Source organism: Neopsephotus bourkii, unplaced genomic scaffold, assembly GCF_033783945.1.
Source record: "Neopsephotus bourkii isolate Nb327-2 ecotype Australia unplaced genomic scaffold, CSIRO-AGI_Nbou_v1 NB_53, whole genome shotgun sequence".
Classification (NCBI taxonomy): domain Eukaryota; kingdom Metazoa; phylum Chordata; class Aves; order Psittaciformes; family Psittacidae; genus Neopsephotus; species Neopsephotus bourkii.
The window spans coordinates 13,791,641-13,807,535 of NW_026900570.1; the positions used below are offsets into that span (position 1 = coordinate 13,791,641).

The window sequence follows — 15,895 nt, forward strand, 5'->3', positions numbered from 1 at the left end:
GGCAATTTTTCTTTGACTACAATGGAAGCAGGAGCAGACCCTTTAGGTAATTGAAGTGTGGTAATATAATAAGGAAGCTAAATCAAAACACATTTTAAAAGATTGTATTTTTGAAGAGGCTTATGAGGAGAGTCTGCTGGTCTGGGATAACAATGTGGACTGCTGTCCAGGCGGGGAGAAACAGAGAGTGAAACAGTTGTACATTAGTGCTTAGTTTCTGAAAACAGACTCAATGTTGACTGCTACAAGCATAATGACCTTTTTGAGGAGGCTTAGATCGTACAGCTCATTTGGCCTTGATATTCTGGTGACCACTGAAAATGACTATACAAAAGTTATGTAACAGATCTAGGAAGTTATACTTCAATGGAATGTACAGAATAGTACAACATGGGAGACCATATCCTGTCATATTACATTCTTTAATCCTGTCATATACTCTTCAGTTAGTTCACTTTCTGTTGCTCAAAAACACACTACCGAACTGCAACTCTACTAGCTCTCACAGAAGGAAGGCCCTAAGCATCAACACCTGCATACTTTCAAGAGCAAAACTTTGAGTATTTGCTACCGTTTCATTATAATAATCAAAACATAAGCAAGTCTACTACACGGACTATAATATTTTGTACAAGAGCTTATACTTCTAAAGATACTTAGAAACTACTCACAAGAAATTATATCGTTTATGGGCGGATGCAGCTCTGATCTCTACTGGGAAGAAAATGAGGGACTAGACTGCTGTGGCTGTACCACATGATTTGGTATGCACTATATGCATGGAGCCATTAGGACCAACCAGTCCTAATAAATAACGTACAGCCTTTGGACACCTACATCCAGCAAATTCATGACTTGATGAACATCAATAAAAGCACATACAATTTTGTAGTTTTTAAGCACATCCACCTGTTGATTACAGTAAATATCTCAGTGCAGATGCTACAAATATACTTGCTTTTATTTGAAGATCTTCTGAACTGTGTGCGTCTGTATATATAGAAAGCAGTATGGGTAGCACATTTGCTACTGCAACAGCACATGCATGCTCAGGAGTATGTCTTCCAATCTGTCCCAAGGCCCAGGCAGCTGCTGCCTTAATATGATCTTCTTGTTCTTCTATCAAGCAGACACACAGTGGTGGTATTCCCTGCAGCATCAATCAAAAGCACAACCTTTACAAAGCTACACCAGGGAGGGAGAACTTGAAACTAATACAGACTGTTATAAAATGTTTTTCTACTTACATCCTTCTTCTAAAATAACCTATTAGAGAATGCATGCTAGTGGTGTCATATATTTTATAACATCATGTCTAGCAAGAATTTTTAATAAATCTTAATAAATCTAGATAAAGAAAGAGAGAAACAGATTCAATGTTCTAAGTCAGAAGGCAGTTTGAGCTAACACACAAATTTAGGGGATAAAAGGAACATATGACACAATTCAGTCTGTACTAAAAGACTTCAGTGTTGTCAGACTGAAATTAAAAGAATTTGAGTGTTTATGAATCTGTGAAAGCAACTTAAGATCAGAAGGGCTCAGTCATCGAGTCTTTTTTAATTTTTAATCCACAGCACTATATTTTCAGTTTATCAAACTCTTCTTGAGTCCAGTAGTTCATGTTTGACTCATCCAATCACTTCCGAGAAGGTTTCAATTATTGCTTTGAAGACAATAAGAGATGGAGAATCTCTCACTCACATCCAGCTGTTACTGAAGTCCTTCTGGTTTAGGGTCACAATCTTTATCCTTTCTCCAAAGGATTTTGGAGCTACTGGTATTTTATGCCAGAATACTTCAGTAGGGATCGTTTGATGATACTTTAGGTAAGGCAAGGCTACTAAACCTCTAACTAGAAAATCTTTTTCTCCACCCCACAGCTAATTTTTTAGTCTTTTCTGCACACTCTTCAGGGGTTTTTTCCAAGAACCTTTTAAAATACAGTCACCAGAACTATATGTACTGGTATTACAGACAGATTAACTTCTCTTTCCATTAATACTCCCTCTTCTGTTCTTTAATGCCACACAGGACTAACTGTCATCCTTTCAGGTTTTTGCCACTGCACTGCAGCAGAAGACCACAATGAAGTGTTTGTCCAGTATGACCCCAAAATTAATTTTTCAAAATTCATCCTTGGCAGAATACAGTACCACAGAATGGAGCTACCACTTTACGTCATAACATTGTAGATATGCAAATGCATGTGTGCTTGCCACAGTGCATTTCTTTCAAATGGTTCCTGTTTACCATGTCCTGCCCTCAGCACCATGTACCACTCTACAAGCTTAGTTTCCCCAAAGCAATTTTTATGTTTTTTTACCGGGCTTTGGTTTTATTTCAGTTTCTTTTGTGTCTCGTTCATTAAAATATTTAATTTCATAACAGTGTGCACAGATCTCTACAAAACCTCTTATTGTACTCATATTCAGTTATGGCAGCAAACATTAGTACTCTTCAAAAATGTATCACTTAGGTTCTTCCTCATTAACTTAATCCTGGATTCATCCCACTTAACATTAAGCACTCAACAGCACGAGTATATTTGCTCTAGGCACCCCTGAAAGTGAACAGACAGAAACATTCGGAGAAGAAAAGCCTCCAGAGAGGACAAGGAAAAAAAGTCTATTTCTTCAGTTTTCAAATGCAGAAGAGCATTGTTTGATCATTCTTACCTTCCCTGCATCCTTATTGATGTTATGTTGTGGCAATTTCCATTTTTAACTTGCATTCTTATTAGAAGACATTTCTGTTTCTCCACTTTTATTGTTTCCACTCACACAGTATATTTTAAAATGACTGACATGGTGTAAAAATGGGCCAACAATCCTCACTGAAATTACCTCTTCCTGTCATTAGTTAGCATTATTCACATACAAGTATTATATCAGGCACTAATTTCACCAATTGAGAATATTGGAAATTCCCTCCCTTCTGTATCACTGCCCATTTATTAAAACCTGAAAATGTATAGCTTATCTCATTTGAAATGTCACTTGGCACAACCGAATCAAACCATACTGCATTAGAAACTGAGGTCTTTTCAAGTCTTAAGATTTCTATTGCAAGACTATTCTCGTGGTACTAGCAGAGTCATGCTAGTGCAATGAGGAACGTGTCATTAAACATTCTTGTTTCAAAAAGGGTTTTGATGTAGCCACAAACATTCATTTTAAGAGGAAACAGACCATAGAGATTCACTGGCTTATTTTCTGTACCCATGCAATTGCAACACAGAAAATCATGTACTGTAATACAAACAGGTGCTCATAAACTAATACAAGACATTTTATAAAAGGTTCAACTTCATAAAGACACACTTTGATCAGGTTACTATACAATTTCAGACACTGCAAGCAGCAATATTAGGAGAAAGTGCATTCATGAACAGCAAGTATATAATTCTGTCACAAAATACATTCTCTGCCTATGTTAATTTGTATCTCTTTCTCAGAATACCACTGAAGAATTATAGGAAGACAACAAAGTGATAGCTAACCTTGGAGACAATCACTGCCATTGACAGGTTCTCCGAATGAGCTGCTACATAACCAAGCATCATGATGCCAGGCAGCCTGACAGTCCCTCTGCTGCTGCCAATACAATCAATCACAGCGGCAACTCCACCTGCATTTACTATAAGCTGTGAAAGCTGAAAAGATAAATGGAAGAGATTAGATACTGTGAAGTATCAACAGGCATAACAAACTACATTACAAAAGTCTTTAAATGTATTGCTCCTGATTTACAAAACAAAGCTGGAGTAAGAGTGATGTATCATACAGACTGTTGGGCACTAAGTGCAGCATGAAATTCTCAGGAATGAGGTTGTTCTGCAACTCTATTTTTGATTGACTTTACTGCAAGGTAATCAAGACTCTGAATTCTTGATGCCTTATAGTATGGAATGACATATTCTCAACTCCATTAGTACACACCAAAGAAACATGCAAATGACAGCCTAATAAAAGATTCCCTTGAAAACGCTCCTACTGAGCCAGATACTCCTTCATACCAGTATCTACTTATTCCCAAGCCAACATCATACTGTGCAGGACAGGGAGAAAGGCTCACTTCTTTCACCTTCATTGTAGATAACCTCTGTGTCATAAAAGCCTTTCTGGATTCCCCCACTGAGGCATGAAGCCAAAGACAACTGTTATGCACACACAAAAACAACTTGGACTACATCATTCTGCCACATTATGGTACTCTGAGGCAAGTGTCCAGGGAACACACTCGATGGGCATTGGAGTTTGCCCCAGAATGTTAATTAAACAGCTTAGCTCGTAAATGATAATCAAGTTATGCAACATGTTTCTTTCCAAAAGTTATCAGCTTTTACAGCAGTAGAGTATGTAGGATATCAACAATGCACAGGAATTTAAAAATTCATATTATGATTATTTTCATCTGTCTTGTTAGGTATATCCCAAAGATTCCAAAGCAAAACATTCTTTGAAGTCAAAATTAAATTAACAAAACTGAGGCATGTGGATTCCCAGTCCAGTTTATTTCTACAGACATGAAATCCACCTTTGCCTCAGACCCTTTAAAAGGGTCTGTTTTATTCACGAGACAGCTAGACAAAATTTAAAGTTACAACTTAAGAAAAACTGTTCACATGATTGTGAACTGCAACCAGTGACGACCAAGTCCTACATCTGGGCACAGCCGTGCGTGCAGAGATGCATAGAGCTCCTGCACAGACGTACTTGCTGGTGTTGTGACCCTCAGGCCCCGCTGCAGGCCCCCCAGATCCTGACACTTCACATGAATTTTAGTGCATATAAAGACAGCTGAGATCCAAAAGCCACAACACTCACGACTGACACGGCCAGCTCCTCTAGAAATACCATTTGCCAATTTGTGTCTGCTGTTGCTTGAATATCATTGCTCAGAGATGGACAGACATCACGGTCACTCTGAAGTCAAATGTGGACTGTGACTTCCCATCGGCAGTAACCAAGATACTTCCTACAGCTCTTTTGAATTGCGGCTAGAATGGCCAACTCCCTTGCACAGAGAATCCTGTGCTAGCAGCTTTTCTGACTTTATCTGCAGTCTTGTAAATTTGGCCTTCAGCTTCCAACTCTAGTGCCCTCCTTTAATAATGACAGTGTCTTCACTTTTTTGAGAAAGTGAAGTTGCATTGCACATATGTACAGAGAGAGAGCAGGAAATGTGACAAGACTGCAACCTTTAATCACCAGCAGCTTAAAAACTAGCAGGCTGAAGAAACACCGCAAAATTCATGCTTAATCACTTCCCAACTGTTAAGCTAGTCTCATGATTTTGAAATGACAGCGCTCAGCATTAGTGTGTCCCACAAATACATTGCAAGTATTTTATCCCAGAGTCATATTTACAGCCTTCTAATTATCGCTGTGGTCTGACAGATTAACATAGTTATAACTATTTGGTTTTCCTCTTTATTTTGTATTGACTTTGCCAAAAATCCCCACCTTCCTTTATCAGTTACTGGCAAAAACACTGCAAATACTGAGATCCAAATTACAAGCTCAAGCTAATAAAAGAAACTACCATCAGTTTAATAATAAATAACAGATAATAATACGACCTTGATTGTCATTGGAAAAATAATTAAAATGGGATCCCAGCATCCCAGAAGATTTTTTAAAAAGACATACAGCATCTATTACTGTTCTGGGATGATCTTGTTATTTATTAGCTGATATCATGACTTTTGTAAAGCTTTTCTCGTGATATTTTTAATATGCAAGACTGACAACACTGTCAGGCTAGAACTCCCTCTCTGTGAAGATACCTTATGGAATGAAGTAGCTAGATATACATTATATGATTCCTGGTTTCCTAACCCAATTCATATTCAATACACATCTCATAATATCAGCAAGCATTTCCACATTGTTCCAGTGAACATGCCAAACAGCCATTTGCCCTCCCTTTCTAAAAGCAAATGACAGAATAATCCTGTATTTTATTTAAAGTGTAAAATCTAATGATATGACCTTGTATTTGCATTTTCAAGGTTTTACCTCAGGCGTGTGCTTTACTATCTCTCTAATTAAAGTTGCACCATTTTTCTTGACACATTCATCTGAGTCCTTCAGGCATGTGAGCACAACTGGGAAAATTTCTGCTTCAACCACCAACTCTGCAAGTTCCACTGAATGCTTTGCTATCTGGCTTAGAGCTGACAGCACCTGACGCTAGTAAATAAAAATGGTTATAAAATCAATAGTATACAAACATCCCACAACACACACTCCTCCCGCACACAAAAATCTATTGCATCAAGGGAAACAAAGCGGGATAGGGAAAACAATTACAGCTATTTTACAATTCACTGAGTCAATTCATGCACAAATATAATGGCACAGAACATTCACTGGTTCCTGAATAAAAGTTTCTCCTTTGTTTTACCCCATTCAAGTTTGCTATGTATTTAAAAAAAAAAAAAAAGAAAAAGAATAAATATATATATACACCATTTATGTAGATTTAAAATTTACTGAAATCTAAGAAGATATCTTTATTTGAATAAGTCTGATCTGTCAAATCTTAAAGAATTTTTGTCTATTTGTTTGAAGTGGCATTTTTATGTTGTCTTCTTTCTGTTAGAGTAAGACAAGAGCATTTTATTAAGAAACAATTTTTTGTCAAACTCTACTGATTAAACCTTCAGCAGCAGCTATTCACATCAGAGAGTACATTCTAAAATACAATAATACATTTAATATTAACTGGTTTATAATATAACCCTAAGTATGCAAAACCTTTTTGTAACAGAATTGCATGCATTTTATCTATTAAAAATATCTGTTGTATTCTTCATATACTACATAATTCTAGAACAAAATATCATCCTGTTTACTTTAAAGATTAGTTTAGCTGTTCCTCACAAAGCAGCAGTTTTTTTAATCCAGTAGCTAAATCTGTGATGATATTCAGAACCCTTTGTCACTACTTACATAGTTACACTTTGTTAATGCCCAAAACAAGAGCTTCCTAAATACAAATGCACGTCAGTGGTTTTGATTCAGTATCAAGTAATGACTGGTATAATGGAGACTTTAAAATATAATTTTTAAAAATGTACCTTAAGTTTAGCATCAGGGTTCAGGATCAGCTGAGCTAAGTGAGCGATAGCTCCTGCATCCACTACTGTCTGTGCTAACTCTGGAGAATGCTTTGAAATATCACTGAGAGTTGAAGCAGCAATCCTTTTCAAAGCAATTTCTGGCTCCTGGATACAGAGCACTAAAAGAGGAATAGCGCCTGCATCCACCACAGCTTGCGACAGTTCTGTAGGTCCAAGGAAAGTAATTAAGTGAGTATGGGTGACTGACCCTTGTGCAAGCCATTTTTCACCCTGACAGATACAGCAAAGGAAAAAGGGGAGGGTGTAGTTCACTGTCTCGACATCTGCATTTCAAATCAGCCCTCCTGGTTTCATAAACCGTGTGGACCAATCCACAACTGAAAAGAATGCAGGTCAATAGATGGACCCCCATTTACATGCACACATTTGAGGTAGATTAGGCTGAAATGGTTTGTTATTCTGTTTTCTTTTTCTTTTTTTAAAGTAAGCAGATGTCAGCTGTTTAAACCCTGGCTATTCTACACTGATCAATAGGAAAGCATTTTATGCATGGCTAACAACAACACAGAAAGCCAAAGTACCAAAATTTTACCAACCACCTAATTAGAGAGCATTTTAGCCTCTTTAAATGATAAGCAGATATTAGCATAGATCAAATGCCAAAAACAGAAATGCAAAAAACATACATAAAATATTTATCTTACATAAAAATTGAGAAAATGGAGCTTGCAGATCAAAACTAGGCTTTGCTACCATCCATGGGACAAGACAGAATTTATACTTTAATGACATGAAAGTGTTTTCACACACAACTAGACAAATAAGAAATATCATCAGTGGGATACTGTGTGTCTGAGACTAGTATAATATCCTGAACTAACTGCACCTTAAAGAAAAAGAGAAAAAAAATCTGAGCACATGATTAGCTGACATGGACAAAAATTACACTATTAGAAATTCATTAGCTCTCCCTGTGCATGCAGCATTAATCACAGTCCTAAAATAAGAATTACTGGATATCAGAAGCAAAATTTATACTATAACCGAGTTGCGCTATTTTAAAATAGTGTTGAAAAAGTGATAAAAATCATGGGGGATTCAATAATCTATTAGGTTCTTAGTTCAGTTGTGCTACACCTGATTATGCATATCCATCATTATCTTTAACATTTATCTTGACTTACAGTACCATGGCAACATATGGCTGTTGTATTTCAAGACTCTAACTTAGCTTTTGATTTACAGTCCATCCATAAAGAGATTTTCATACTAAGAAAAATATAGTGTACTTCATTAAATACACATAGACTAATACAGTTTTTCATGAAATCTATAAGTCATATCATCATTACATTGTTAATATCCAAATAATGTTCCTGAACAGATTTGTTTTCAATTAGTTATAGTCACACACTCCAACACATGCGATAAGCCAAATATTTACACTATATGTTATTTTGTAATCTTTTAAAGGTAATGTAATTATTACCTCACAAAATAATAACAAATAATGCAATCATTTTTAAACTAATACAAAATTAACCCTTCGGGCTCACTTTTCAAATAACTGTTTGACTAAAAATTTGAGTGCGCATCATCCAAATACGCACAAATCCTAAAATTCCAACAAAACCCAAATACTGTATCTTCATTACAAATCTGAAATTAAATGTACCTGAAACATATCTGAAAACAAACCTGAAAACTAGCTCATCAATAAGAGGTATAGGCTACATTTACCTTTTCATGGAAGAAGACACACTTGATGTCTTCAAATTGTAGTTTGATGCTGTACACTGACCAAGTGGAATACGTCAGATACTACCGACCAACAGTCCAGATCAATCCATGGGACTATGCCTCAGAAGCAACTTCCGAGCAACCAACTCAATTGCCTACAGTCTGCCAGGAAATGCTAATACCAGGAAAAATCATGTCAAGAGGGACAGGATGCTACTGCAAGAATGGATTTCTTTGCTGCCTTCTGAGATTAAATCACAAAGTTCAAGATAAAGAGCAGTACTTTAAGGTCACATCTTCACCTAGGCATGCAAAAGTAACCATAAAAGTTATTTTAAAAGAGCAAACTAAATCTGACTCAATTCAGATCAGCTCTTGCTAATGTAAGTCTGGTATCGTTTAAATACTGATGGTTACTGTTGGTCACGGTTAATTAAATGGTTCTTCTTCCAGTGGTGTTTATAAGGTTCATGGCTAATAATTTACCACATGGAGGGCTGGACCACGTGCAAAAGAAAGATAAGCAGTAAACAGACTATCAGAAAAACAGGAAAGGTAAGGTAAGGACAAAGAAAATACAGATCTTCCCATCACATTCCCCTGCACACTCAACCCAAAACTACAATTCCAAATATTAATGATTCTATGACAACTGTAATGATTTTTTTTCCCCTCAAAATGAGACTCAATTAACGTTCCCACTTGGTAGAACAACTTTATTTCAGACTGTTGACCAAAAGATTCATGTAACTTTGCTATCCAGTTACAAAACAGAGGCAGGGAGGGAGAGGGGTGAGGGGAATTAAAGGAGAAAAGGAGAGTTAAAAAAGAGTGGAAGGAGAGTTAAGGGAGAAAGTTGTCAAGAACAAATTTTTAAAACCAAATATTCAGTCAAAGAAATTAAAAAAGCTGGAACAAGTTACAAAAAAACTTTTATGAACACTATGACAAGACTGCATTGTAAGGGTTAAGACAAGACCAATAGCTACAGAGGAGAAAGACAGCAAATAAAAGCTTATTTATGGACATAATTCCACAGAAAGTTATGAAAACCCTGGGCTCAAAACTTCAGTTTGGGGTACAGCTCAATGAATCTGTCTAACTACATAATGGTAAAGTAAAGACTTCTCCCTATGTGTGTGAAAGTAGGAAATGTTATTCCACATATGCTTAGAGACAAGAGAAATAACACTCAAAATCCACCACAAACTAGTTCCTTTGGTCCAGAACAATATGAGGAAGATTTTCAAATAACGATTTGACTAAATAGTTTATAATAATATATAGTAGTAGTTTATAATAATAGGAGATAATGAAGACATGAAGGCACATAGGCATAGAGGTAGAAGAAAGATTGATAAAGAAAGACTTCAAAGTTTAAGACGTGAAAAGTGAATGAAGACGAGTCAACAAGATCCTAACTACATATCCACTGAAATCAGCAGGAAGTAGGAGTGTTGATCTAAACTGATTGGCAGTCATAGTATGGATTGATTAAATAAATAAATAAATGAAAAGATGAAGGTGAGAAAGCGAATGTGCAAGCAGGTAGTCCCCAGAGAAGGAAAATCAGCTCTGAACAAATGCCATACTCACATAGTGCAGCAGCAGCAGCAAACCTTTTCCTGGAAGTAAATTCAAGTTTCAGTCCAGACCAAGGTTCTCAGACAGACCCTACTGTGGTGGCAGGTGTATCCACAGGAAATAACAGGGTTGACCAATAAAGCCCTCCAACGCTATTTTCCCAAGGACTGTGTGATCATGCAGTGGCCACATAGGAAGAATGTGACCCCACAGGTATTCCAAAGGCTGCACTTCAAAATTACAGGTTTCTGCAGACCACTACAACCACAGTGCTAGAGATTCCACTGGAACCAGAGGGAAAGCCTTTCATCAGGAGAATGAAGGTCATTAATTACAAGGTGAGCTTCAAATCTGGACTAGACAAAGTTACTGCTAGGCTCACATCACTGAAGAGCTGAGCCACCTGGTCTAACCTTGTAGCTGACCCTGCTTTTGAGCAGGAAGCTAGACCAGAGACCTCGTGAGGTCTCTTCCAAGCTGAACTACCCTATGATACTAAGAGTACCGCTGCATAGCAGAGAATGAGCATAACTCTGCTCTCAGCAAATATGCTTGAGTACAAATAGTGTTGTTTATTTTTGTTTTCCTACCAATTTACAGTATGCTGAAGCAGGCAAGAGACAATTAATAAATTATATCTTTTATGTAGGCAAAGCAAATGGAAAGCTAAGTTGTTTGCGTACTTCAAACATGCATTTTGCATTTTAATAGTAACTGAATATGGTGTAAGTAAAAATTAACAAAACACTTTTCATGGACCTGATGGTATTTTGATGGTATTTGAAACACTTCACACTCGAACACAAATACTAGAAACAATGAAAGTCAAAATTAGACCACACTGATCTGTATGCTTTGGAGCAAGATCAGCATCTTAAATTCAGCTTAAAGGCAGCTTCAAAAAAGAACAGAACTGCAAGAGCCGTCCCTAAATTTTGGAATCTGACCTGGCAAAACTTCTAGTGTCTTGAAATCTCGTGAAACATCTGTCTTGACCTAAAATCTTACAGGCCTTCTGGAGACATCTGTTCACAGAAGAGCTGCATTTTTAAGAGCCTGTTGTAAGAAGACAGTAAGGAACTTGCTAACCAGGGAATGTTTTCGTTTGGAAGGAAAAAAAAAGAAGTATTTTTAAAAATTGTAAGTATTTTCATAGGAACACACACCACAGTTCCAAAAGTAGCTTTACCCGGTCATTTCTGATTAAAATCAGAGAGACCCTGCCATTGCCAACAGCTCCCACCAAATGCTGGGAGCCTTTGCTTGCATTCAGGGAGACAGAGGTTCACAACCTGCCTAAGACAGATGGGGACTTTCATCTGCTTCCCACATACGTCCCAAACGTAGGCCCTAAGCATTGAACTTTTCTTGCTAGGGCAAATAAAACCTCCCCAACCCCCAGTCTTTTCAGGAGAGAAAAATAAAATCTTGTCATAATGTTGTCCTAGCTTGGAACTGAAACAATTTTTGAAACTGAAAAACCATTTGTAGGTGGGGAAAACCATTTCACACCCCACTCCAAAAATAGAGTTTAAGCTGCAATATGTGTCCACAGTCAGTGACAGAAAATCATAACTGCTAAATTTTGCCAACACAAGCATGTGAACCTAATTCAGAGCTTCTTGAACAGTAAACACCAGATGTTGATAAGAACAGTCCATCTATCTTTGCATCCCATCTCCAACAATACCTTGTTGCGAAGGCATGCTTGTAGAAGTATAAGAAATATACTATGCACGGAGTCATCTTTCTTCAGTATAACTCCTCTACTTTCAGTAATCATTTTAGAGACTTCCTGTGTTATAGAGGAAGGTAAATCCCCCAAACTGGCTGTAGCCGGGCAGAGAAAGAACATTTTTGGGGGGTTGTTTTTTTGTTGGGTTTGGGAATTTTTGTTGTTTGTGGGGAGTTTTGGGTGGGCTTTTTCAGAGAAGCAGGGGTGTGGTTTTTTGCTGGGTTTTTGGGTTAGGGTTTTTTTTGGGGGGGTGGGTTGTTTGGTTGGAGTTTTTTTTTTTCCTGTGCAGGTAGTTGGTTCGTTGTTTTTAACTGATTACACCTAGTGACATGTCTATGTCCTGATGCTTGTGGCTCGGGAGCACTCACAATTTCAACCTGATTTCTGAAAATGCTGATCTTATTGCTGGCATAAATTGAAATGAGACATGCACCCCTTCACCTCCAGTGAACAAATAATTCATAACCATGGAACTGAAATTTGTGCAAGGAGTTTGTTGTCTTCAACACACCCACATCACCTCCTTTGCAGACAAGGCCATCACAAGTGAACTGGATCACCCTAAAGATCAGCCAGCAGTCATGCAGTGAATAGCATGAAGGGCAATTGAAGTGAGTCAATATTGATTTATTGACATAACAAAACTACAGAAACGTTTATGTTACGAGTAACATAGAGACACACACTACACACATTATACAAATGAACACTTTCAAATGACACTTAAACAAACGTCTTTCAGATGGAAAAAACAACTATTTTCCACTAGGAGTGAGATTCAGACCCAGTGACCAAAAGATGAAAGACCTTTACTGGAGAACTGCCCCAAGCATGAATTTGTTCCCCAGAAAAAGTAGTCTGTCAGCAGGAAGGTGCCAACAACTTTGGAGTCAATCCCAGTAAGTAAACCCTCTTTCTAAGTGGGAAGGGGAAATCCCCAGTGCCTTCCACAGTCCAACACTCCATATCAATTGAATAAAAAAGAAAAAAATAACTTCCAAATTCAGTCTATGTATATTTTAGAGCCAAACCCAAACATAAATGCATGAGTTACTTATGATCCTAGATTAATATTAATTTTAATACAAGCCATTTCTCCCACCCTTTCCAGCCAGAAGTTTCTTCCCTTAGTTATTTGACTCATAGCTCTAAACTTTTACTTGAACTATATAAATAGCTGGTAAAAGGATTACCAACCTCATGGATCAGCTTTTAAATAGGAACAAGACACTGCCAGTGAGTTATACAACTGCTTGTGAGACAGCAGTGAACTTCTCAATATCAGACTCCTAGGATCTATTCCTGATCCTCAGAGATTAAGAGTGTGGTCTACTGGCTAGTGATAATATAGAAAGTGCAATGAATTTGGCACATTTACCCCGCAAGCACTGCTGTAAGCTGAATGAAACTTGGTTCTTCTTAAGCTTCTCCATGTTACTATGTTTATGAAATAAGAACTAATGTTAAGAGTAAGAAACTCTGTTCTACAGTGACAGTTACACAATACATAAAGGTTCTGAAATTTCTTCATGAAAGAGAATAAAGCCAAACATCATTTCGTGACCAGAAGCCCAGTGCATCTCTTCTCAGAGCACCTCCCATAACCAGGCACTGCTGGTGTCAGATATGACAGTTCCTCACAAATGATACAGCACTGGTGGATTGGTATAGTTAAAGCACATTTCTGTTCCAAATTTAGAATTTTGTCACAGTAAAGCATCTCATTCTATTTATGAACATTACAATAATGCCATTTATTATAAGCCTCACATAGCATTAAGCTGAAAGATAACACATGTGAAACCTGTTACCTGAATTGTGTCGGGCAATATACCCAAGTGCCCAAGATGCAGCTTCTTTGACTCCAGGGTCAAAATCTTCCAAGCAAATCACAAGCATTTCCAAAGCTCCACACTGAACTACTGACTGAGCTAGCTGTGGAGAATGTTTACCAACTGCTCTTAGCACAAAGGCAGCTGCTTTCTTGTAGAAACGCTATACAAATCAGAAAAAAAGAAAAAATAAAAGCTCTCACTAAGTAGTTCAAAGCATAATACAGTACAGACATGCATAAATTAGACTTTTTTAGTAGTAGCAATATCTCATACAGATCCAAATCAGGACTACCAGACATCACACAAACAATGAACTTACAGTCCTTCTTTGAGACAGTTCATGATCTAAAATCTGCAGTAAGTGCATAAACAAACAGAAAAAATGAGAGGGCTAAGAGGATATGGGGAAAAGATAATAGTCTAGATAAGTCTGTTTGTTTAAGTCAGTAGTGAATGATAAAAGCTGCAAAAACAATAGCTCTTAACATATTTAACCAGATTACACAGGTTATGCGGGGCAAGCTTCTAAAATAATTCTACCCATCTGTGACACTTGCAAGGTTTCACAATTTCTAATGTATATACCCTCACAACATCTCTATGAGAAAACTTTGTTTACCTTTACAAACAGAAAACTGAGACACAAAGGATTAGATCCAACAAAAGGGTTTAGGATTTGAATTCTGAAATGCCTAAATACTGCCTAAGCCCACAGCTAAGACCCTGAAAAGCCATCCTACCAAACACCCAACATCAGATGGCCCTCAGTTTTGACCAGACTCCTGCACGTGCCCAGAAACAGCTCTCTTTCAACAGGACTAAGCACCTTGGCACCTCTGTCGTAAGTTCAAGCAAAATACAAGCACTTAACTCACTTCTATCTATCTCCCTCAGCATTGGACCAAATGTGTTTTGAGCATATAGGTGACTATGCTGCACATGTCATGGGGCTCCATGTAGTTTCTACTAAAAGCACAGTTAAAAGTCCTCCAAAAATCACATTTTGGTCTTCTCCTGCAGTTTTGTAACTATCACTGGGATGTAGAAACTGAAGATTAAAATTATTCCCATCTTAGTTTCAAAATCCAGAGCCCAGCTAAAAGTACTCTGGCCAGCAACAACCACACTGTGAAACAGTTCGCCCACCTCATGAAGCCACTGCACAGCAATGAGTGCAAGATTGACTGTGACACAAGTAATCTGCTGCCATGCCTATGTGTTTGGAGTATGCTTTCCAGCCTGGCAGTTCACAGATCACCCCTGTGGACAGGCTGCAGAGGGCTCTCTCTCTCTGTAATAGCTGGGTTTAATCTCATTCCAAGGTGCTCAGTTCTCCCCAGCTCTGCACAGGGAGCCTGGGCGCTTGACAGTGCTAGATTCCTACTGATAAGGTACCCCAAAAGGTGAACAGTGCAAAACCCACATCCCTTTTGGAACAAGTCCAAAGAAACAAAGAATCATGTGAGTGCTTCTGTGTTTCCTGCAAGGTGCCTGAACACCTTTAAAAGACTAAAATCCAAAGCACTAAGGTATGGTAATAGAAGAACATCTGCAGTGGCTCCACAGGAAGTAAAACAGATCCAGGCCCACTCCCTGGCCCTGAAGGAAGGTGACACAACATACCACATCCACCCACCTAAATTCTTCTCTCAAAGCACAATGGTCTCATCTACACTACTGGATACGTGCTATCCCCTAAGCCACATCCAGGCTTTGTTGAGTAGTTTGATGGTTGGTGTTGGCTAAAACTTCATCAGAGAGCATGTTAACAATCTAAAGAGCCCTATCACCTTCCAGTGCTCAGACCCATGCCCCAACCCTCCTTAGTTTATCAGTACTTATATAAATGCTCAATGCCAAAAATCCAGTCTTCTAAGCTAAGGCCTACAAGCAAGTACATTAAACACCATG

At 37.9% G+C, this 15,895-nt stretch overlaps 1 protein-coding gene across 2 annotated transcripts in view; it reads right to left on the reverse strand.

Annotated features, from left to right (window-relative positions):
• SPAG6 (sperm associated antigen 6) overlaps nucleotides 1-15,895 on the reverse strand; it is a 34,923-nt gene that overhangs the window by 5,694 nt on the left and 13,334 nt on the right. Inside the window, exons 4-8 of one of the 2 annotated variants that reach the window (XM_061351781.1) lie at nucleotides 13,961-14,144; nucleotides 7,088-7,293; nucleotides 6,024-6,197; nucleotides 3,503-3,655; nucleotides 959-1,150 (exon numbers count right to left, since the gene is read on the reverse strand). In XM_061351781.1, coding sequence (XP_061207765.1) covers nucleotides 959-1,150; nucleotides 3,503-3,655; nucleotides 6,024-6,197; nucleotides 7,088-7,293; nucleotides 13,961-14,144 — 909 coding nt within the window. Of the gene's footprint in view, nucleotides 1-673; nucleotides 1,151-3,502; nucleotides 3,656-6,023; nucleotides 6,198-7,087; nucleotides 7,294-13,960; nucleotides 14,145-15,895 lie in introns of those variants that run through there. The other variant, XM_061351772.1, reaches the window with a different exon arrangement.